This window comes from Vicugna pacos, chromosome 12 (assembly GCF_048564905.1).
Source record: "Vicugna pacos chromosome 12, VicPac4, whole genome shotgun sequence".
Lineage (NCBI taxonomy): Eukaryota > Metazoa > Chordata > Mammalia > Artiodactyla > Camelidae > Vicugna > Vicugna pacos.
The window spans coordinates 63,720,845-63,744,627 of record NC_132998.1 but is presented as its reverse complement, the minus strand read 5'-3'; the positions used below and the strand labels follow the sequence as shown (position 1 = coordinate 63,744,627).

The window sequence follows — 23,783 nt, the reverse complement described above, 5'->3', positions numbered from 1 at the left end:
CTCTCCTTTTCCTCCTCGGCCCCTCGGCCCTGCCTGACGCGCTCAGTACTGGCTGCGTCACGTCTGCGTGTGAGCTGCGCCGGACGGGGCTCGTGTGGCTCGCGGCCGCATCGCCAGCACCCACAGGAGCGTGTGGCCAGGGGGGGTGCGTCGTGCACAGGCCAATAACCGAGGGAAGGACCTGAGGTCCCCAAGGAGTGATGTTAACCTGGGTTCTTCTAGAAGGAGGCGTAGGCCTTCACTAATCAGGAGGGAAGGAACGGCAGGCGGAGGGCCCCGCCCTGTACCGGGGCCAGACACGGCGTGGGGGCGCAGTGGGGGCCACCCGAGGTTTTAACCAGGGGCGGGGGGGTGGGCGTGGGGGTGTGGTGATCTCATTTAAGTTCGCAGAAAGATTTCGTGGTTGTGCGCTGGACAGGAGCTGTGAGGAGGCCAGGGCACCAGCTGTCTGGGAAGGTGATGGTGGCGTCAGAAAGATGAGTGTTTGGAGATAAAATCTATAGCCCTTGCTGGTGGAATGGATGTGGCGAGCGCCACGGGCTCGGAGGACCCTGAGATTTGGTTTGACACCAGAGGCTACAGTCCCTACGTGCAAAATACAAGCATTCTTTAAATCAGTGACTCTCAACTATTTCAGCCTCAACCCAGAGTGTCACATTTTACAGGGTGGCCCAGAGTACCACTTACCTATAAGTATAAAAAAGAACGCTTCTCAAAACAGTTCTTACCGTTGCAATGTGCTGTGTACCCATTATTTTTCATTTCATTCTTTTTCATGTTTAAAACTGCTGGTGCAGCTTATAAATTGATTTCATATAGGGTGTGAAGCATGGTTTGGAAAAAGCAGAGGAGGAAATGTCCTGCAAATGCAGGTAGTTTTAAATCAGGTCAATAACACACATACCAAAGCTTGGCATTAAAGTCACGTTAGTTTATTAACAGTTTCTTAAAAGAGTAACAGCGGACATAAATGTCTAACCACGGATAGTTATTAAGGCAAGTCATCTTCTTGAGAACAGATTCCTGGTGTTAAGGGTCTAGAGTGAACCGAGGAGGGCCCCAAGTCCCCGTTTCTGAGAAGAGAAGTAGGAACTGCCAGCTGGAGAGTCAGGGCCACTGGTGCCAAGAGCAGGCAGGGGTGAGCTCCATGGTTGGAGGGAAGGACACAAGGCCCCTGTGGGGAAACAGAAACTGGACTACTTTTTCAGAAGAAAAAGGTATCAGGGAAACATCTGACAAAGGGAGCGAGTGCGTCTTGCATGTCCCGGAAGAAATGAGTGAACCCAGGTCACCCCTAAATGTAGGTGACCCAGCTGATGTCACTGGGTTTGGAGCTCAGTCTGTAGGAGCCCGCCCTGCCCAGCGGTAGTTTGGTGCAGGCTTGGGGCAGTCATTTCCTGCTCAGCAGAGGGCTTTGGTGATGGCAGTGCTGCCACCCACCCCGAAGTGGCTGGAACATGACACGTGGCAACATGTTTTTGCTCCTTTTCAGTTAAATGTGTGGTGATTTAGCTCCTTGGCAGCTCCAAGTCTTTAATCACCGTGTATAATCCAGGTCCGTGATGGACCAGTGAAGGCAAAGACAGTGACATCCCATGTGCCGCCTGCTAACAGCCATGTGAGACACGTGGATCTCAGAGCTGTGAAACGTGAAGTCGTCTGCGCCAGGAAATGAATGAAACATTATGAAAATCAGGTGAAGTCGGACGCCTTAAGCCGGGAGGGTGGCCCTCTAGTGGTAGCCGAGGTGGTTTACCTGCCGTTCAGAGGAAGTGGCTGGCCTCTCCCTGAGCTCCGGGAATACTTTGGTCTCCCTTCCAGTGGTGGACGTAGAGCCCGGGAGCCGGGAGGAAGGGAGCTTTGTCAGGTGAGCAGCAGGGCAGCCAGGCAGACACCAAGACAGGAAGGGGAGGGTGGCAGGCACTGCGTTACCCAGCACGTGCTCTTGGGAGGGCTTCTCCCATCTGCTTCGGGAGACTTCCGATCAGGTTACTGCTGTCCTGCCTGGGGACTCGTGCAGATGGACAGTGTGCCTTGTCCCCGAGGAGAGCTTGGCTGCTCCTGAGGAGCCTGGGGGAGGGGAGAGCCCTGGATGGGAGGCCCAGGGAGCAGGTGAGGGCCAAAGGCCCAGCTCAATCCCTGGCTGTGGATGCGCCGCCCAGAGCCCAGGGCAGCCCCCCTCTCCCACCAGAACAGTGATGTCTGAGTTTGCACTCCACTGTGTCCCCGGCAGAAATGCAGCCTGCCCGTAGTAGTTTCCCTAAATATTTGCTGGATGGATTAATTCCAGATTTTGGGTTTTCCCTGTGAATTGAGGGCCAGACCAGACATCCGAGGACCCTTGTGGTGGATTCTAGATTCCTATACTGCCCACCAGGATACAGACAAGCGGGAAGAGGAGCAGACTGCTGATTCCCGTAGGCCCTGCTCCAGCTGGCCAGCAGGCGTCCCAGAGCGAGGGGCCCTGTCTGAGTCTGATGGCTCGGTCACTCAGGACAGCTCCAGGTGAAAGCTCATAAAGCCACGCGGCCCGCCTCCAAGCGCCAGGCTCTGTCTACGGGCGCAGCAGTGCCATCTGTGACACACACTTCTCTCCCCTCGATAGCACAGCAGTCCCCGTGCCAGACCATTCCAGGTGATGACTCACACTCACGACGTTAACCAGAGAAAGTTCGAAGCACAGCCCAGCCAGCTCTCCTCCCTCAGCCCTCTGGGGACCGACGTTCCCTGGTTTTGTGCAGGGAACACTGGATGGGAGCCCCCAAAGCTGGTCCAGTTAGCAGGTTTTCTGTTTGCTGTGAGGCTACTGAAGTAAGACGGTGAAAAATTTCCTCATAAATAAAATATCTCTATAGACTAGTGGCTTCCGGGCCAGCTGGTTAACAAATACAGGGGAGAGAGAATGGCTCCGGCAGGAAGTGTGCTCTGCAGTGGCCCACAGCTTCCATGGCTCCCTGCTGCCCCCACCAGGGGCACAGCCAAGGGGCCATCACCTTGGTATTCAGATAAGCCCCCCAGCTCCCGCGCTTCCCCGCCATCCTGCACCCCCACATCCCTAGGGCAGCCTCCTCTGCTCCGCTGTGGTCTGTGGTGCATTGCATCAGTCACCTGGGCGCCCTGGAAAGTGCAGATTACTAGGCCTGCCCTGGACCTGGGGAGAGGGGCTGGGATTTACACTTAAGTCAATTTTAATTCACAGTGAAGTCTGAATCACTTTGTAGAAAGAATTAAAGTTTGGCTAAGATAAATTGTGCATACTGGTTAGTACTAAAAATAGCTATGCATGTTTGAAAATCAAGACAATCTTCAACATTAACATATAGCTTTAATGCATTTCCATTTATTTTGCAATTTAACTTAAGTCCAGGCTATTCACCTTTTCATGCAAACTTAATTTTTAAAATAGTCACTTGCTATTTTACACACAGAAGATTCACAACAAGTTCTTCACCTGGAGTAACTTCAGCGGGCACACCAGCACGTGTGGGTCCGTGAGGAGGGAGGCTGTTGGCCAGCAGTGACCTCAGGTGGCCAACACCCCCCCAGTCCCACAGCCCCCGATCCAGGCATAGTAACTGTGCAGAGACTTTTGTTTTGTTTTTCAACTTTTCCAATACAATTTCTCTGAAAATTAATTTCTAAGGGTTGAAAACCACTTTAGGACTGACTGTTCTTGTAACTGTAAAGGATTTCGTTCTACTCAGAACTTGAGAAGTGGTGAGTCCACGTTTTCTTTGTCAGCCTCCGGACTCAGCAGGATCAGAGGAGAAGCCAGGTCTATCAGCTGCAAGGGCGAAGCGACAGAGGTGACCAGCGCGCCCGCGCTGCCCCTCCCCTCCCGCAGACCCCAAAGGACTGGCTTCACTGAGGACAGGGCTGCCTGCGGCCACCTCCACCACAGCTCACGCCATAAGCTAATGGGTGAACTGGGCTCAGGCCCAGTGCAAAACATCTTGACCATCATGTTTAAGAAGCTGGAGGGAGAAAGTGCCACACACTGCAGACCTCCGAGTTCCTTGAGCAGTCATGCTCCCTCGTCACACGTGAAGCTCTGGGGGATCCCGGAGCGGAAACCCCGCGACCCCGGCCTGGAAGGGCTCCAGGCGGGATTCCTTGGAGGGGCTTGGCCAACTTGAGGTCACACCCCCAGCGATGAGGCGAGGCGTGTCGCCCTTAGAAGCCCCAGTGGCCACTCTCCAGGGTCACCATGATGTGTCTGGTGGACGAGGTCCCAACTGAGACCCCCCAAGGCCAAAGCCAGCAGGGGCCCTGCCACTCCGCACCTGTGCCACCTCGTGGGGGGGCTTGGCCGCAGCCTTCCTGCTGGCGTCGGGGGTGTTCAGCAGGAGGTCGACCAGGGGTCTGCCTTCAGGACGCACGGCCACGCTGGCCTCCGGAGCGTCGCAGAAGCGGGTGAGAGGGCGGTCGCCCCGGGGTGTGCCTGCAGCTTTGGGGGCGATGCCGAGTCCATCCAGCCCGATGTCCACAAGAACCGCCTACTTGGGAGACAAGACTGAAAAGGGATTCTGGCTCCTTTCTGTCAACCGTCTTAAGGAAACGGGCAGGCCTCGCTTATGTCCCATGTGGCTAACAGTTTGGAAACCCAAGGAAGGTGGGCCAGGAGTGGCCAGGTGAGGAGAGGTGCAGAGCGTGAGCACCGACAGCCCTCTCCTCTCCAGCTGCCCTCCAGCCCTGTCCACCTCCCGCCTGCCAGCGGCCAGCACCGGAGCCCCGCTCACACCCTCACTGCTGCCCCGCTCCCCACCTCCCCTCCTTTGAACCCTGGCCTCTCCGTGGTCAAATACGGGAGCTGCGGTTTTTGTCCCTCCTGGAGGCGGGAGGTCGTGACCCCTCCCTTTAGCACGGGGCTGGGGGGACACCCAGGACTGCACGAGTCAACCCCACGTATCCCTTCACCTCACTGGGGGGTGGGTCCTCAGGTGGCTGCGCCTCAGCCGGGGCTGCTTCTGTGCCGATACTTTTTGAAAAAGTAAGATCACTCTTTTCTGGAGAAAAGTTAAGCGCCTGCGGCACGGCGGACGGGGGAGAAAGGCTCCCATCCGGCGACGAGTCCGAGCCCCTGGGAGCAGCCCTGCGGGCGCTCTCTGTTGCTGGTGCGGTTCTGTGGGAGGGAAGGAGAAATCCTATCAGGACACGGCCGGGAGGTGCTAGCTCGTGTGGTGATGACTCGAGAAGGTTCTTTTCAGAGAAGCGTCGTCCAGTGGAGAGCTCCCGGCGCTGGTTCCGGCTCCAGCAGGCGGATGCGTGGTCTCTGAGTCTGGTGTCTGCATAGGCGCCTGAAGGTGTTCGAGAAGGAGAGGGGCAAGGACCAGGTGCAGGAGCCGCCTCTGTCCACGTGCTGTGGCCACGGTGCTCCTGCCGGCCTGGTTCCTCCTGCCTGGAGTGTGGATGGCGGGGCAGGTCTGAATGCCCAGGTCACACACTCCGCAGGGGGGCTGCCCCGTACACCTGTCACTGTGCAGACGCTCTTTGGTGTCTGTGTTTCCCGTCAGTGCAGTGTGCACCCGGCCTGGCCCCCGTCTGCCTGCTGCGTCTCCAGCCCCAGGATAGTCTGCTGCCTGGCAGGCCTCAGAAACCTGATGACTCGGAACTGAATTACACAAGAAAACTGAAGAAAGCAACAATTTCCATAAATTAATACAGCATATCTTCTTTTCAATACTGTAAAGGCTTCATAACAACCTGAAAGACAGTAGGATTTCTTTTCTATCCTGACACCTGCAAACGCACAACACATGTCAACAGCACTGACCGTCCATGCTGGGCCTTGTTCGAGTTTTCGGGGCGGCCTTGTGTCTGGCTGGTTCCTCTCCCTGACCTAACACACAGCCTGGCACTCTGTCTCCTCTGCTCTCACAGAAAGACCCAGACACATACGTGCTCGACACCGCCGTGGGTGGGTCCACACACCGGCACCCCAGCCTTCCCCCAAGCTCTGCCAGGGTGACGGAGGATCAGAGGCCCGATGCTTATACCTGGCCCGTTAAGGCTCCTTCACAGATGAAGCTTCTAGTCAAGGAAGCCAGTGACCAACTATACACTCTACCTGGGTGGTTCCTCCCACAGATACTCCTGAGCGCCTGCCGCATGCCGGGAGCTTGTCCTCAGGCCTGGTGACAGGCCGGACAGGGGAGGCTCAGGGGAGCTTCCCCACCAGCGGCGTCTCGGACGACTGTCAAGTGGACAAACACACACTCTGTGTGGGCAGCCAGGAGGTGGGAAATGTGAGAAAGCAACGTGGGGAAAAGGAGCAGCGCGACCAAGTCGGGAACGGGGTCTCCAGAAAGGCCCCTGAACATGGACTCCAATTATGGGGAGGAGACAGCTCTGCGTTCCAGGTGGAGAGGATGCAAGCGCAGGCCTGTCCAGATGCGGCGCAGGGCAGCGCGGGGCAGTGCAGCTGGACACGGGCCAGTGAGCGGGACAGGCGGTGGGGGGGTCTGTTTCTCGGGAAGCCTGAGTGTGGTCACTGCTGACTGAGAGCCTCGAGGCCGAGGGTGCGGGGCCCTCCCCAGGGCCCCATCGTGAGGACCACGCAAGGTCCCAGAGCTCCTGGCACCAGCGCACTGGGTGGCGCGGCTCTGCCTGGAGGGCTTGTCCCGGCTGGGAGGCCCTCGTCTACCCCAAGGTGCGATGAGGCCCAGGCCTCCAGCCTGCACCCAGGATACGCTGTCAGGAGAGAAACACGACAAAGAAGCAGGGCCCTCCCTCTCAGAGAACTACCCGCAGGAGGGCGTGCAGCCAGGCTCCGCCGCGGGGGCTGAGAAGGGGCACGGACCTCAGTCCAGCTAGTTCCCGACAGTGACTTCCCAGTACACGACTGCCTGCGGTTTTATGAATTTGAGAAAAACGGTGCAATCTTTAACTCCTACCTCACTGCAGATTTTTTCTGGGGCTCAGAAGACAGTCGCTGAGCAGACACACGCAGGGGAGAAGCCAGGGCCCTGGGCAGGGTCTTAGGGGTCAGCACGGGAAGGCTGGAGAGTCGGCGGCCGGCAGGCGTGGGCAGGGCTGACACGCGTCTTGTACTCACAGGGGTCCACACGCTGCTTACCAGGCTCTGCGAGGCTGGGCCCAAGGACCGTCTAACAGGAGTGCTATGAACAATCCTGGAAAGACAAAATGAGAGTTTTAAGCAGAGATGACTTGAAACAAATCAAGAAAATCTAATGATTCAGCCACGTGCTAGTGCAGTGCAAAGGCCTGTGGTTTCAACATCAAAGATTCAAGCTGGCGAAGCCTGTCAGCTGTCCTCTGAGGAGGGGCGGCGGCGAGGGCAGGGACTCAGCGCTGCCGCCAGCCCCGGGAGGCCGAGCAGGGGCTTCAGTTCCTCTGTGGGCCCATCTGAGGTTCCGATCCAGTGTGACTGCACGTTATAGGTGCTGCCACGGAAACGGTCTTCACAGGAGCCTCTGCACAGGAGATGGAAAGGTCACCTTCTGCTGGCATAAACATTCCCACCAGGAAGTCCAGGCCAGGGCAGGGCCCGGCTGGGCATGTGAGTGGACAGGCAGTTCCCTGGGTCTAAGGCCCCTGAACCAGGTGTGAACACGGGTGTGACCCAGCACACCTGGTGCCTGTTTCTCACGCATCTCTCCTTCTCACCCTGGCAGTACCTGTGGCTCAGGCTGCCAACCAGTCCCGCCCCACTGTTGATGTGTCCTGTTGCTGACAGAGAAGAGAGGCTGAACAGACTGTCATCCTCAACAAGTCAGGGCCCTCCCACCAACGCGGTGCCCGCGGGAGGCCGGGGATGACACACCTGTTGGTTCTGCCACCCGTCGAGGACAGTCTGCATGTTCAAAATCAGTCTACAGACAAACTTTAATTAACATTTACTGAAAGGAGAGTGGGTGGGAGAGACAGGTGCTGGGAGCAAGATGCCTGTCTCTGCGAAGTTCTGGAATCTGTCCCACGTGCTTTACTGCTGAGCACTGGCCACTCCGCCACAAACTCCAGTGAAAATAAACTTAAAAATACAAACAAATGTAATCTTCAAGGTAACCCTGGAGGTAGGAGCTATCTTCCCATTGTACAGGTGAGAAAACTGAGCGGAGAGGAGACGTGACGGGGCCAGTGCCTGGTGGCTCTGGGTCCTGCTCTTACCCACTGTGTGGAAGGAAGGAATCTCAGCCCGGCTAATGCTCCAAGGGAGAGCACCTGGTCCAACCCCATAAAGTGCATCCCAAGTTCACATCCAAGTAAAGCCCAAAGTTGTGGAAGACTGGCGGCCGGCCCGACTGGTCGGGGCAGACCCGAGATCAGGGTCCTGCTCTGCTGTCCGAGCCCAGTGCTTGTCCTGCCCGCCCCATCCAGCACTCCCACCCTGGCGTATGCTGGCACCAGGATCCCGCTCCAGGGGGTCTGAGTGCCCTAACTCCTGCCCTACCCCGAGCTGATGTGCACAGGACTGAGCGGCACTGGGCTGGGGTCCTGCCAATGTGACAGTTCCCGGAGAGCCGATCATCAGAGGGCCAGATGTGTGGATGGCGTAGCCCGCCCACCTCAGCAGGTGGCAGCGCAGGTGGCAGGAGGGCAGCCAGAAGTGGGGCAGCGTTTGCATGAGTGGTCCCAGGTGTGTGCACATGCATGTGTGCGTGTCGTCCCCGCGGGGCACGGGGACACAAGGAGGGGACACTGAGTCATCTGCACTAGATCCAGACCAGGAAGTGGCAGACCCGGGACTCATGCAGGTGGTCCTCAACCCCGGCACATGCTAGGGTCACTGTGAGACCCTGCAGGTGCTGGGCTCCATGCCAGACCAGCTGAATCAGAGCCTCTGAGGGTGAGCTGGAATTGCAACAGCCCTGACAGCATCTCTGCCGGGCAGTCTGGCTGGAGAACTGCGGGTTCAGGGGTGAAAATCGGCGCTTCCACCCCTAGAGGCAAGTCTGGCCACCGTAATCTGCAGGGGATGGCGCAGTGGCTCAGGAGCCCGGGGCTAAGGCCAGATGTGCATGGCCAGGCTGTGGGTCTCTACACTGGAGAAGGTACTTCCAGAAGTCAGCAGGTGCCTGAGTTTGTTCTTACAGTAACACAAGGAAGGAAGCAGATGGTGAGTTACCTCCCCACCGACGTGCAGGACTGTGGCCTCTGCGCCCGGCAGGACTTCGGCGTTGCGCTGTCCGGGGGTTCACCTGAGACGAGAGGACCCAGGGATAAGTCCCTCTTCACCAACCGGGGAGCTCTTCTCTACATGCCTCCGTTCTCCCGAGTTGCAGTGAGGGCGGCACAGGAAGGAGCTGAAGGTCAGACAAGCCCAGAGAGCAAACCTGCCGCCCAGGAGTGAGAGGGGACATGGCCTCCCTCCAGGGGGACCCGCCCCCCGCAGGGCCTTAGGGTCCAACCAGTGGCTGCAGAACAGGACGAGCCCTCATCTCACCTCTGCCTGCAGCCACTACTCACCTAGACGGGAACCGAGAGCCTTCAGAGTCCCAAAGAGAAGGCAGCGCTCAGTGTGCAACCGGGACAAGTCCCCCGGGAGACCCCCGCCCCCAGCAGCGAGGCTAACGCAGCTGCATGCCAGGCGAGCCCTGCAGAGCCCACCACCACCTTCACTCTCGGGAAACGGACAGCGCTAGGTGGCCCTAAGGTGGCAAACTGTTCACGTCGTCTGGCGACTAACCACTTGCGCGTGTGTGATCCTGGCTGATCACAGGTGACCACAAGCAGGCTGGGAGGACTGAGAGAGGCCCGGCACAGGCTCAGGCTGCAGTGCACATGAGAAGTCACAGACTCCCCCCAGGGCTAAGCCCCCAGGCAGTATCCGCTATGTCCTGGAAGCCCTGGGCAGTGAGGCAGTCCCCAGCCCCAGGGAGGCAGGCGGTGCAGGGGCTCCCACGGGTCCCCTCCCACCCTGCCCCCGCTCCGCGTCTCTCTGCTCTTCAAAGAAAGATCTTCTCCAAAGAGCTGCCCATATGTGCTTGTCCTCACCTCCCATCTCCTGTTCTGTTCAAAAGTTGATCTTATCAAAGCAATTCATGCACCAAAAAAAGCCCAAAACATAAAAAATGCAGGGTGAAAATCTGGAGACAAAGCAGCACACCCACCCTACTTCCAACCTGCTTGCTTCCTGTGGGGCCACCTTTGAATCTCTAAGTCACATGTGCTGCTACTTCTCGTTCTTCAAAACCTGCCCAGGTCCCGACGAGAGCCGGCCCCCTCCGGGGCCCATGCAGACCTGTGCAGCCGGCCGCTGCGGCTCGCGGCGTTCTGACAGCTGCGTCTATGGACACATGACGCACCTCCTTCCCGGGGCTCCCACCCCTGCCCCTACCCGAGGTCGTAACTGCCTCCGTCTTTTGTTTGTTTCTTATTTGGGCGCCTGTGACTGAGGGGCCCAGAAGCTCTGTCCCTGGGAGTATTTCCAGGTGGCCCCCTCTCGGGCACCGAGGCCCTGTGCTTCCCGAAGATCTCTCTCCGAGGCCAGGCCGGGCCCTGCATTCTCACCCCATCCTGGGCAGGGTTCCCCCTTGCACGGCTGCCCATGTCTTCCTCTTCCCGGTGTCCTCCCTCATCTCGGTGGCGCACTCCTGGGGAGCCCCCACAAGGTGCATGGGAGAGTAACGATTTTTATGGAATTTCAGATTATTAAAATACCTGTATCACACCCTACAATCAACCAAGGGTTCGTCCCTCTGCCTTTTCTAATGCCTCCCGCCTCCTCGTGGCTCACATCTCAGCCGTGTCACCTCCTGAGGGGAGTCTACCCTGACCATCTTGGCTGAAAGAACCCCACTCTGTAACTTCTTCCTCATCTTCTGTTAGTCACTTCCTCGTACTTACGATCTGGAAGTACACTTACTTGACAGCATTTCTCATGTTTCACTATTAAAATGGAAATCCCAAGAATAGGATTTGCCTTACCATTACATCCCCTGAACCTAAGAGTGCCTAGCACTGGGAGACACGCAATGGAATGGCTCATTCGTATATGAGCAGCAACTCCAAACGAGGTTTGCAGGTGTTGAAGGCCGCCTGCACTAGCCAGCGATGCTGATAACTTTAAGATACTCAAGCCGCTAAGAAACAAGCTTGAAAGGAGGCCAGAACTATCCTCCCCCTCAAATCAGCTCCGTACAACTCTCTGCATTATACACACTGACTAATTTACCTCGACCAAACACGCCACCTCCTACCTGGCAGCCCTGTCGGCACGCCAGCGCAGGTGGGGAGAGCCCGAGGGGAGCCTGGCAGTCTCACTGATTTGAGGAGACAACGATCAGGGTTTGGGAGGCTGCACAGGCTGGAATCTGAGGGGCAGAGTGTTAAGAGGAGGGAACTACAGAGAGAGAGAGTGCTCTAGAAATCCGAGCAGGACCCCGAGTCCTTGCTGTGTAGTGAGAAGCAGCACGAATGCAGGGCAGGGCTCAGAAAGGGGCAAGAACCAGCACTGGGAACACGTCCAACCGGCCGGAGCAGAGACCTCAGGGACGCACAGCACGTCCAGGATGGAACTACCCCAAGAGCACAGGCCCGAGAGCTGCCCCGCCAAAGCTTAAAGAAGCCTTGAAAGGACCGAGGTGACGTGAAATTTAAATTCCTGCCAAAGCAGAATTCAACTCCTTAAAGACAGACAATAAAATCCAGACTTTCAAAAATGTACAATTGATGACGTCCAGCAGACAATAAAAAGCCATTAGACACGAGGAAGCAGGAAAATGCCACCATCACCAGGACAAACGAGGCAAGAGAAATGGAACCCAAATGACAGGGACGGTGGGATCAGAAGAAGCAGACTTACAAGGACCATTATAATACGTTCAGGAATTAAGAGGAAAACACAAACACCATGAGGACACAAACGGGGAGATGCCAGCAATGAAAAATTAACTGGGCAGACGTAGCAGCAGATTGGACGCATTGCCGAAGAAAAGACACATGAACCTGCAGACGTGCCAGGAGGGGCTGGAAGAGAGCAGCTCGTCGTGCCCTAAAAGACAGCATCAGACGGTCTGTAACGCAGGCACCTAGAGTCCCAGGAAGTGTGGGGAAGCAAGGAAAAACATTTGAAGAAATAATGGCCACATATTTTCCAGATCTGATAAACTCACAGATCAGAATAACTCCAGAACCCCAAGTAGGATAAACACAAAAAAAGCCACATCAAAATACATAGTAATCAAAATGCTGAAAATAACAAGAGAAAAACGACACGTTACGGAGAGGGAAACTTAAGGTAAGAAATTCACTGACTTCTCATCCAAAGCAGTGCAAGCTGAAGACAGATTTAAAGTGCTTTAAGAAAAATAAAAGTGAAGAAACGACCATCACCAAAACTAGTAATTTTTTTAACTTTAAATATAATTTGTTCAGTATTTTAAAAACGCATTATAATTTATCTCTTACCAGTAGAAAACTTAGGAACTTTAAATCGGTGCGTAGGGGTAGGCATGACCTTTGTCTTGGAGTTCAGACAGGAGTCGCGCCTCCTTGCACTCCCAGTTTTGTTCATTTGGGAGGAGTGTGACCAACTGATACAGGAGCTCAGCCCGGGGCCTCCCCGTTCTGGAGTCTGGGGTTGGGTGAGAGCCGCCCTGGTGGGCTCCCGGGGCAGCTCAGCGGGCCTCTGGCTTTGGCCGCAGGGCCCGCCCCCGGGGCCCGCCTGCAGTGACAACCGCGGCGCCGCGAGTCCTGTTCTGCCCGACTGGCTGGTGTTTGCTCGGGAGCTGTCTGCGGGAATGCTTGGAAGGTCACTCGCTTTAGCTGGAAGAGGAGACACACGAAATCTGATTATCACCCAAGTTGATGTTATTTCCAGATTATGACGTTACTCAATGGCACACACAAAATATGCTGTCTTTAACATCTCTACCTTAAAATGTAGAAGAAAATGATTTATTTCCATCAATTTCTATCATGGTGATTTCCATGTAAGGAAAACACATGAGCAATATTCTGTAGGTCTGCCAGGCAACGTCCTCTAACCCAGGACGAGCCGGGCCGCTCACGGCCCAGCTGAGTGTGCTCCAAGGCGCTAATTCTAGACGCCAGCACCGAGACTCACGTCAGTACCCGTGAGTTCAAGCTCTCCTGTCTTCACTGATGCCGACACAGAGGTCTACCCTCGCTGAGCAGATGAAAACAGATCATCTAGTCTCACCCCACCTGTCCTGTCAGTGGGAGGGGAGGGACAGGGAGAGATGACACAACCCTTACCGGTCGGTTCCTGTAAATTACAAGCAGGTTGGGTCATACCAACTACGAGTGCTATTCAAGTCAGAACTGCGGATAAAGTAGGGCAAAAACACTCAGCTGCCAACACGCCCAGTACAGAAGTCAATCTGGTGAAAGATTCCTGGAGAAGACCTAAGAGAATGAGCACTTCCACAGCTCCGGGCCCCTGCGGGCAAGGGCTTCACACGCCCGCCCACACGCCGCAGCTCCCGACCCCCGTGATCCCACTGTGGACAGCAGAGAAACGCACACCCCCCAGAAGCCCCACGCGGTCTGTCTCGACCCTTAGCAGAGACGGGATCAGAAACTAGTGAAAACGGTGCCAACGCTCTGAACCGACATCAAAGCCGACCTCCCAACACCTAACGTGCCAGAACTTCTCTTCACTGAACACACGCCGCGCACAGAGTCAGGGCTGGGGCTTCATGTGGCCTCCTAAGGCCCACAGGAACACTGAAAGGACGTGTTTTCCCCTCAGTTTGTAAAGATAGAGGAACAACCCAAGTTCTTAGTCGCCACTGGCAGTCAGGATTCCAAATCAGGTCAGTCTCATTCAAGAGCTCAGACTATTCACGTCTGTGCGCAAGATGCACGCCGTGCGGCCTGGCCTGCAGTCCGAGTCCACGCAGCAAACAGAATTTGAGGAGGGTTTAGTCCTAACAGCAGGCAGTCGAATGCCTCCGCCCACAGCCTCCCAGGCTCTCTCCCCTTCACCACCAGATGGCACCCTTGGCTTGCTGAGATTAAAGTAGCCTGCCCTTAAACCCATTTGAGGGCGCAGATTTACACACACTCAGGAGTTACACGGGTCCCGTGCCCTACACCATCTAGAACAGCCCGATTTTAAAAACCTATGTCTGGTTCCATTTCCATGGAGGCTGGTCCCAGCGTCTCTCTGGGTTCTCTGGCACCTTGAGCACGTGTCCCCTTTGTGACTGCTCGTCCCACCCTAAGACCGCCCGTCTGAGTGCCTCTCCTCAGGAGAGGAAGCACCTTGGGTCTGGGAATCGGAGAAGCTCCCTGCCCCAGACCCCCACAAGCCTTCTGGAAACTTCTGCCGAGCTCAGTGGTTCTGTGAAGATGGTCTGTCAGGAGCGGTCAGCATTCGGGGCCAGCCTTACCTTTGCCGGCTGCTGGGGAGGCACACACGCTGGAGGTCACACCCGAAACCGACCCCGCGGAGGCGGCCTTCCCTGCGAGGCTGCCAGCACACCCAGGCAGTTTCAGCACGGTCTTCTTCCGCCCCAGCTAAAACAAAGATTTCATTATCTACCCATCACGTTTTTCTGCAAAAGTGGGTTTTAAAATTGCCTTTAATATTTTACAAAGTATCCTAACAACTAGTTTATTTCAATAGAATTTTGTAAAGATGATCTAAAAAACAAAGACATACCATTTTCTTGGATTGGAAGACTCAATATTGTAAAAAATGTCTATTATCCCTAATTGTATTGGTAAATACATTAAATGTACTCGCAATCAAAATCCTAAAAAAAAAAAAATGTTTACAAAGTATCATCTGGAATTTAAAGGTCAAGCCGTACTTCCCCGCGCAGCCTTCAGAGCCCTGCACGGAAACCCCTGGGAGCTTGCTGAGCCGCAGGCTTGGGGCCTCGCCCCCACCTGCGGGGTCGGTAGCTGCAGGGGCCAGCTGTGGCCACCTTAAGTCCCACCAGCGATTAGGCAATTTTCCCAAGTATGCACAGCTCAGTCTGACCATCACCGCTGGAAAACAAATGGCAGAGACGTGGACAGCAGTCCCCACGCCTGTGAGGAGCTGTGGTTTTCACAGCGCGGTCCACGTCCCATCTCCTCCGCGCTCGGGCCCGGTGAGGGGAGCAGGGAGCATCTCCGCCGTCAGACCCCTCACGCGGGCCAGGTCTGCGTGCACTTCGCCGAGCTGCCTCTCCTGGGTCCTGTTTTCTACCTTCCTGACCTTGACTTTCATCAGAGGACACGTCCCACATATACAAAGCTGCCCTTTCTCCCTGCCACCACCTACAGGCCTGGCCAACCCACCTTGTTTGGAACAGGGAGCGAGCGCTTGCCTTGGGCCAGGTGGCTCCCACCAGCTGGCAGGCTGGTGACGTCGCGGGCAGCACTGGGCTTGTCAGGGGGCACATGGCTGTGGGATTCCTTCTCACTTAGGGTCTTCATCCTTGAAGGACTGGCTGGTTTCTCTTTCACGGGCTGAAAAATTTTAAATTGAAATGTGAAAACCGTCTAGTCTTCAACAATGTACGGACACGCTAAGGCTTGGATTAGAGCAGCTGCAGGGACTGTCTACCTTCCCAATGCACGCGCCTCAGCTCATCAATGCTTCCTCCCACAAATGACCAGACAAAAATGACGACAGCGTCCGCTTCCTCATTAAAAACAGGGTGAAATAGTACCGAGACAGATCCCTGGTAGGAGAGCGAGCCTCTGGAGCTGACGCACACAAGTCCACTGCCACTCCCCAGGACAGCTCACCACTGCATGCCCGGCAGGAAGCCATGTCACCAAGCCACCCCAGCCCAAGTCCACACCCCCACCCCGGCTGTTGCTGCTCTTCCTGGACTTTCCACTCCTCTGGCCCCAGGGCCCTCCGAGTAGCTATTTCCAAGTTTCCCCCCATCGTGGTTTCTGCCATAACCGAAAGGGCTCAGAACAAAGGAGCGGCTGGTCCCCTAGATAAAGGCGCTCGTGTGTGGTACCTTCTCTACGGCCAAGGGGATGCTTTTTCCTCTAAGAGATGAGGTGCGGGGTGGTGGCAATTTGCTGGGGACCTTCTTCTGAGTCACGGCCTGGTTCGGAGGGTGAGCAGTACTCGGTTCCACTGACAAAGAAGAACTCGGAGCGGGAGGTGGCCCCTGCGTCTGGGTGAGGCTGCCCCGGGCAGGAGCCACCTGCAGGGCCACGGCCGAGGTGGGCTGGGGGCCCGAGCGTGACAGACCCCGCAAGGGGCTGTCTGACAGGTAGTACGTCTCCCTCTTAAGTGACTTTGGGCTTTTCTTTGTTTCATTTTCTTTCTCAAAGAGGTTTATTTTTAATTGTGATTCTTGTATGAATCCTTCCACTCCCTGGCTCCCGGGGTCTTCCTGTCTGGCAGCTGGGGCTGCCTTGTTTCTGCTGTGGCTTTGTATCTGTAAGGCCAGTAAGTGGGCTTCTTTATAAACTTCCACAAATTTTTCCCCAGTGAGAGGACTCCAAGTGAAGTGACTTTCAGACGCTGGCAAAAGAGGTTCTTCAGGAATTTGATTATTTAATTCTAAGCTGGCAGCAATACATCTTTCTTTATGTCCAACAGGGCCAAAAAAGACTTCATCATCTTCATTTGCACTGTTTTAAAAGAAGAGGATTATCAGTAACACTGGCATTTAAATGAAGGACTTTCCCAAAGCAAAGGAAGGAAACTCATTCGTTTACCTTGAAGAAGACAATGAAAGATCGAAGTCAAACTTTTCATCAGCCAAAAGAAGAACATCTGAGGGGGAGAAAAGTTACCCATTATTTTAGGCGTGGAGCTGAGAGCACGAAAACAGTGCCAGTCTCTGTAGCTATCAAAACTGTCTTACAATTTCACTTCCAAAAGTGTGAAGGAGCTCTAGATTTCCTTAATTTTTCCATTTTCTTTTTAAAATAGTGTCAGCCATTCTGTGTTTGCTAAGCTGCCACCAAAGCCTAAGTCCTTATTTTTAAGCCCTTGTTCTCAAGATATAATCTAAAACATATTCACCAAGTCATTCAACTAGCTTTGCAAGACTAGGTAAGTCGTTTCCTGGTATAGAATGTTTCCAAAAGACCCCCTGTCCCAGCTCCCCTAGGATTAAATTCCCCGCTTACAAACCACACCTATTCCTCTTTCAAAGATAAATTCAGTATTATTCAAATGCACAGCAGTGGCTCCATACATACCTGTTGACTGTTGTCTCTTCTTGGAGCCTGTCCTGAGCCCCCAGATAAAACTGCTCTCTGTACCTGCTGACTGCAGTGCCCTCACCAGCCCTGAGTGGTCATGAGCCTGACTCCCACTAACAGACCACACAGGCTCTGGGTTGGTGGGCCCCTCTGCTGGGACAGCTGCTCCCTCCTCTATCTCCCCCAGCCCAGCCCACCCCACCCTTCCCCAGGGCCCCCGCGGCACCTGGACCTGCCCTCTGCCTTAGCATCGCTACTCTCTAAATGTCTCTTGACCGCCTGTAGCCCCAGCGAGACCATGAGCTCCTCTAAACTGAGTGCAGATGCCTGATGTCCCCCCAGATTCCCCACGGCCGGCCAAGCTCAGGGCCTGGACACTCAGCAAGCGTCTATCACAACGCAGTGGGCTGGCATTTCCACACTGTAGCGTTCGTGCAGCACTTTCACAAGTCTTATCTCATTTGACCCTAATAAACACTGCAGCACGCTTACCAAACCATAAAAAATTTAAATATACTAATAACCGAATTGGGTCCTAATTAGTCATTTAATTATTCCTAATTACCTAACCAAGGAAAAGGTAGAAAGCACAATTACACAAAAGAAATAAAGAGAAATAACCAGAGAGAAGGAAATTAAATTATTCATGAGCTAGTGTGCTCAACTCTGTGCGTATAAACCCCAGACCTTGGTTGATACGGATAATTTTCTAGGAGATAGAATTTACCTTTTGTATTTAAATGATTAAAATTGATTTACTTACAAAACTGACTCCAGAAGAGACGAAAAAAACTCAGTAGTTCAATTATCATAAAATAACTGGAGACATTTATTAAAGAGCTATTCTCCCCCAAAAAGCACAAGTCCCAGATAGTTTCATAGGATAATTCTAGTAGATCTTTAAAGAATATATCAGTCCAAAACTATTTATGTTGTTCCAAAGGATGGAAAAAAGAAACCTTCCAACTTACTTCTATGAAGCAAGTATAACCATACCCAAAGCCTGTAAACTTTGCTCAATAAAGGAAACTACGGACTTGGCTTATGTCAGCACAAAAATCCTACACAGGAATATCTGCGAACAGACCCCAGCAACACATTTAAAGAAGGAGCAACTCCATCACGACCTGTGAGGTTCAGCCACGACTTCGGGACTGTAGGATAGTTTAGTTTTATACGATCTAGTAAGATAATCATATGAGAGGAAAGCCGTACAATCTGGTCTCCACATACACCAACAAGGCACGTGGCAAATGCAACATACATTGTTGTCTTCAAAAATGCTACATAAAAGTGGGGACTGGTCATAGCTCAGTGGTAGAGCACTTGCTTAGCTTAGCATGCATGAGGTCCTGGGTTCAATCCCCTGTACCTCCATTAAAAAATAAATAAACAAAAATAAATAAAAATGCTACATAAAAAGTAACAGACATATTTTATCATATAAGGAAGTATCCAAAACTAGACTTCATACGATGCCATCAGAAGCACTCCTCCTAAACTCAGGAGCAAATACATTTTATCAGTTAGGATAGACTAACTCATGCTGAAGTAACAAAACAGTGGCCACATCTCAAGTGGCTTGTCACAACAAGGCTGATTTCTCACTCAAACTCTACATCTGCTGAGGGTAGGCTCGGCCCTGTTCCATGTCCTTCTCCCTCCAGGACCCAGGCAGAGGGAGCCTCCGCCACTGGAAACGCTGCTGGGCTTCACGGCAGAACAAAGGGGAAACAGCACATTCCACACTGCTTCTTAAAGGCCCACGAGTGACACACATCACAACGTCACCATTTCATTGGACATATTTCAAGTCACCTGAGGCAAATCCAACTTCAAGTGGGCAGGGGAGTTCAATTCTACCATGTGCCCAGGAGAAGGAAAACAACGCGGAAATGCTGATGGCCGCCATCTAAGCGTTAAGGTACCAGAAGCCCACGTCAGGCTTCATGGTAAACTAAAGAAATTCCTTTAAAGCCGGGCACAGGGCAGTGATGTTCTGCTGTCACACATCTTAACACTGTTCTGGATGCATAAACCAATTAGACAAAGGAAAGAATTTGGAGGTAAAATTACCATGGTGCACAGATGCTATGATTACAGACACAAGAAAAATCAAGAAAATCAACTGAAAACTATTATAAATAGTAAGAGAATAAAAGCAAACGGCTGAGGACAAAATTAATACACAACGATCGACAGCTTTCATATCCACAAAGAACAGAAGATACAATAGAAGAAAAAACCTCATTCGCTGTAGCAGCAAAACAACACAAAACACCCATGAACAAACCGAACAAGAAATACGCGGGATGGATATAAAGAAAGCTTAGTAATCACAGAAGTAACACATCAAATAAAAGGGGGAAACGGATTATTTAATAAACGGTACTGAGATAAATTAGATGACCCTTTGGGGGTAAGAATGTACATATCTAAAGTTTGATCCACACCCCACACCATACCAGGACAAATTCTAAATAAGTCAAAGACTTAATTGAAAAAATGAAACCCTTAAGGAACAAGAAACCATGGGGAAATTATCTTCTAACCTGGAGTGCAGAGGTCTAACTATGACACCAAGCTGGAAGCCATGAAATAAAAGGTTGATCGTCCACAAGATAAGACATTTAAAATCTCCGCATGGCAAGAATCACCATGAGCAAAGTTAAAAGGAACAACAAGCAGGGAAGAGAACATTCGCAGCTCACATCACAAAGGGCTGTAAGAAATGACGAAGGAAGAATGGACAGAGGGTACGGACAGATAAAATGCACAGAAAATAAAACGACATGTTCTTAAACATAGGACAAGAAATGCACCCTCACCCAAAAATAAGAGAAATGAAAAATTCTAAGATCCCTGAGCATTCCACTTTCACCCGTAAGACTGTAAGAAATCAGAAAGTCTGACACACTGCAGGCAAGGCTGTGGGGAAAGAGAGCGCTCATACGCTGCCGGGGAAAGTGTAAATGACTACGGCCCCACACGGGTAACCTGACGGGACCTACCAAACAGGAAACGCACATACCCCTGACCGGAAGTCTGCTGCTGTCAAGTATCCCATGTTATGTATTGCAGCGGCAGCGTTTGTAACAGGAAGACACTGGACACAAACTAAATGTTCACAGACAGCAGGTAAGACCACAGCACAAGCCCACAACAGAATGGAACCCTATACAGGCACAGAAAAGAACAGTAACACTCTTCATATAGTCACATACAAAGATCATCAAGATAAACTGGGTGCAAAAAACCAGGGGCAGGACAGAGTTCTCTGTGCTATAAAAGCAGACGCGACTGACACCGTATGCATACTGGTTGACACTTGCACAAGTTAGGCCTGGAATGCCCGAGACGGATGAGATCGGTGGCCTTTGGAGCGGGTAACTGAGGGGCTGAGGGACAAAGTGGAAAGGGAGACAGACATTTCACTTTGTAAGTGTCTGAACCTAGGAAGTCGATTTTGTAGGTCACTTCTAGAAACTTCCAACTGTCTGCTGTGGTGAAAGGAATCCTGGACCAAGAGTCAGGGGAAAAGCCGTCTATTCCAGGCCCCATGATTGGCTCAGAGTGACCTGGCCTGGCTGACTGGTCCATTCTGCAGACACGTGCCACGTCCTCCACCAGGTGCCAGGCGGACGGGTGAAGGGCACTCCCTCGGGTGTGCACTGTCCGGTGGGAGCACTGGGTGGAAGGCAGTGTGGTGAGGCCCACGTGGAGGTGGGGCACCTTGGAGGAACTGGTCATGGCTGGAGGGGGTGGATCAGGAGGGTCAGCTCCCGGACAGGGTGCAAGACACGACAAGCTTTTGTTTCACCCAGAGTGTGACAGGAGCTACTGAAGGGTTTTAAACAGGAGAGTGTTATGCTCTAACCTTTGTTTTCAAAAGGTTGCCCTGGTGGTGTGTACAGTGTATCGGAAAAGAAGGAAGTGATATCTATTAAAATTACAAGTGTATACATTGGCCAAAGTGCAAAAAATACAAATAGGTGGAGGTGAGTTGATATGGCTGAGACCAAGTTGGTGGTATTTGGGTGGAGGTACAAAGAGGTAAATGGATCCAAAACATAATCTGAAGGTGGAAAGAACAGTAATTGATGATTGAATGACTGTGCAGCTTCACAACTTTCACAGCTGGATGAATGGAGGGGCAATTCACTTCCATCAGAAAGACAAAGAACCGGCTAAGAATGGGGTGGGGGGGGGGCCTGCTGAGTAAGAGGTGGGAGACATCCACCTGAAATGCCAGTTAGGCAGGTGAATACACAAATCCAGAGCTTAGCGGAGAGGCTGCACTCAAGACAAAATGTGGGCACCACCATAAAACAGAAGGGATTTACAGCCATGGGACTGTCTGGAGACCTGTGTGTGTGTGGCGGGGGGCGGGGGGTACAAAGAGACCCCCCGCCCCAGACCAGGTCCTGGAGAGATCAGCTTCAGAAGATGGGAGAGGAAGAGAAGTCTTTAAAGAGATGGAGATACACCAGCCAGGGAGACAGAAGGAAAACCAAGATGCCTCAGAAGCCAAGCAAGGAAGTTTTCAGAAGGAGAGAAGTTCAAAAGTTATTGAGAGGTTGATATCAGAGGACAGAAAAATGACAGATCTGGCAACACAGATATCCTCAGTGACTGATGAAAGCAGCTTGAGCCAAGTGTGAGGGCAGAGGGGGTGGGTAGGGGTTGAGCGGTGTGGAAAAATAATAGCAAAACAAAAGGAGAGGACTCTTGAAGTCTGGCTCTGAATGAGGCACCAAGCAGTGGAGAGGGAGCGGACAACAACAGGACGAGTCAGACAACAGGACTTATCCGTATGGCAGTGATGAGTGTGAGGTAACAGACCAGCAGAAAAATCACGTGATGGGAGGGTGACAGGGGTGACGGCCTCAGGAAGCAGCAATGAGGGTTCAGCACACCCGGGGAAGGGACTTGAAAGGGAGGAAGGAGGAGAGGGGTGGGGCAGCAAACACCTCCCCAGACACGATGAAGCAGCACCAAGGACTGGCAGCGTTAGGACAGTTTCTGCAAAACGGAGACGTTAAGGATACCTAATACCTAGTCTACCTGCCTCACACGGGTGTTGTGGAGAACAAAAGATAAAAGCATGTCACCATGCTTTAGCAGAAAAAGAGGGCATGGCCTTTAACGCATCTTGTGAGGCTGTACCCTCCTCTCCACACTCAAACCAGACAGGGACAGAACAAGACAGCAGAGCTATAGGCCAGGCTCACTCACTAACATGATGGCAAAGATCCTAAACGAGGCTTAGCAGACAGAAACCAGCCACAACCCAAAAAAGGAAGCATCAAACTCAATTCCACAAATACCTGAGTGCCTACCTCAGGCACTGAGGACACTGCAGTAAACAAAACGGTAAGAATTCTCTGCTATAAAGGAAGTTAAAACTGCGGGTAAAGAGGAAATAAAGAAGTTAGACGGATGCAAACTCCTTGAAGACGGGGACCAGGAGTTTCACGGGAAACGAGCAGTAAGTCGCCCTGCATCTTCCCTGAGCTCCCCGAACAGAGCTGCAGTAACGAGGACGTACCGTCCTTCTGGGGAACATCCATCCCCGCTTCTCCGGCCTGGCTGGCTGAAAGCAAGTCGCAGCCGCGTCCTCCTTCCACGGCGAGAGCTGTCAGAAGTCACTGCGGGGAGGAGGGGGCCGCAAGGTGAGCAGGTGTCGGCGCCCAGGCCCCGGGTCCCTCCAGCTCCAGGGGCGCCCGGCCGCGTGAGCCGCTGCAGCACCGACCGGGCAGAGGAAGGGAGGGAGAGGCCACCTGAGCTGCAGCCCGAGACCCTCCGCGACCCTCCCAAGGCCCGCGCGCCTCCAGGCTGGGAGCCCCGGGACGGCGGCCCGTCCGAGTCAGGCCTGAACGCCCGGACCCGGCAACGGAAAGCCCAGCTCCCGGGCCGGACTCCGGGGCTTTGGTTTGCCCTCGGGGCGGCCCCGCCCGCGCTGCAGGCTCCACGCAGCCCGCGAGGGCACCCTGCGGCCCACCCCCCGACCCCCCGGCCGCGCCCGAGCCACCGGGCCCCTCACCCCAAGCCGCCGCGACGCCCCAGCCGCCGCGCCTCCGCCCCGGGTTTAAACGCAGCGCGGCGGACGCGGTGCGGGCTGCGGATTGGCCGGTTTGAAAGGCCGCCGCGCCCGGTGCATCCTGGGGGCTGTAGTCCGAGCGCCGGGAGGAGGCGCGCGGCGCGCTTGCGCACTCCCTCCGCGCCCTGCGCCTGCCGGATGTCTGTCCAGGCCCTGGGGTGGGACGCGCGGTGTAGGGCTGGAGTTCTTAAAGCTCATATGGTATGTCCCCGCCCGCTCGGCATCAGGACAGCTACATACGGCAAGGGACTTGGTTCTGATCCCGGCCCTTAATCCTTAAATGGAGAAAATCAAATTCCTAGGGCATTGACCCGAAGACTAAACAAAGTAGGTGCACCTACCTGCTTTGTAAAGCATTACTTACTGGTCAGTTCTCAGCAGAGTAAGAAGAGCCGGGCCCTGTCCCGAGGAGCGCCCGGGTGACCCTGGGTGACCAGTCACTGCGATGTGTGCCCCTGGACCAGGAGAGTCTGTCTAGCCACGGGTGCCCTCTGCATCTCCCTTTTGGCTTGTCCTGGCATCCCTGGTGTCTTGTTTCTATTTGGGGCTCCCTCTGCAGCCTTCCGCCTGGCTCTTTGCCCCCAAC

At 53.7% G+C, this 23,783-nt stretch overlaps 1 protein-coding gene and 1 long non-coding RNA gene across 3 annotated transcripts; one reads left to right on the top strand and one right to left on the bottom strand.

The window, feature by feature from the left end:
- Positions 1-373: 373 nt before the first annotated feature.
- On the top strand, positions 374-3,248 carry LOC116278483 (uncharacterized). Its single transcript, XR_004187812.2, has 2 exons — positions 374-1,696; positions 2,291-3,248. It is a non-coding gene; the product is annotated as an uncharacterized lncRNA (long non-coding RNA).
- A 72-nt stretch (positions 3,249-3,320) lies between these two features.
- On the bottom strand, positions 3,321-23,221 carry GTSE1 (G2 and S-phase expressed 1). Of its 2 annotated transcripts, XM_072973711.1 has the most exons (12): positions 23,141-23,221; positions 22,646-22,745; positions 16,606-16,663; positions 15,894-16,518; positions 15,217-15,387; positions 14,319-14,445; positions 12,370-12,726; positions 9,086-9,158; positions 6,894-7,130; positions 4,918-5,122; positions 4,284-4,496; positions 3,321-3,784 (listed from the first exon to the last, which is right to left on the bottom strand). In XM_072973711.1, exons 2-12 carry the CDS (start codon positions 22,665-22,667, stop codon positions 3,701-3,703), a joined length of 2,172 nt encoding a protein of 723 aa, XP_072829812.1. In that variant the 5' UTR covers positions 22,668-22,745; positions 23,141-23,221; the 3' UTR covers positions 3,321-3,700. The 2 variants fall into 2 exon arrangements, with proteins under 2 accessions (XP_072829812.1, XP_072829813.1); XM_072973712.1 differs by lacking the exon at positions 12,370-12,726.
- Between the last annotated feature and the right edge of the window lie 562 nt (positions 23,222-23,783).

Coding starts and splice junctions, on each gene's coding strand:
- GTSE1 (XM_072973711.1), bottom strand. CDS start 22,667: ATGGATGTTCCCCAGAAGGACG. Junction 14,446..15,216: donor CGCTCCCTGTTCCAAACAAG/GTGGGTTGGCCA, acceptor TCTTTGTTTTAG/CTGGGGCGGAAGAAGACCGT. Junction 9,159..12,369: donor AGTTCCTAAGTTTTCTACTG/GTAAGAGATAAA, acceptor CTCTCGTCTCAG/GTGAACCCCCGGACAGCGCA.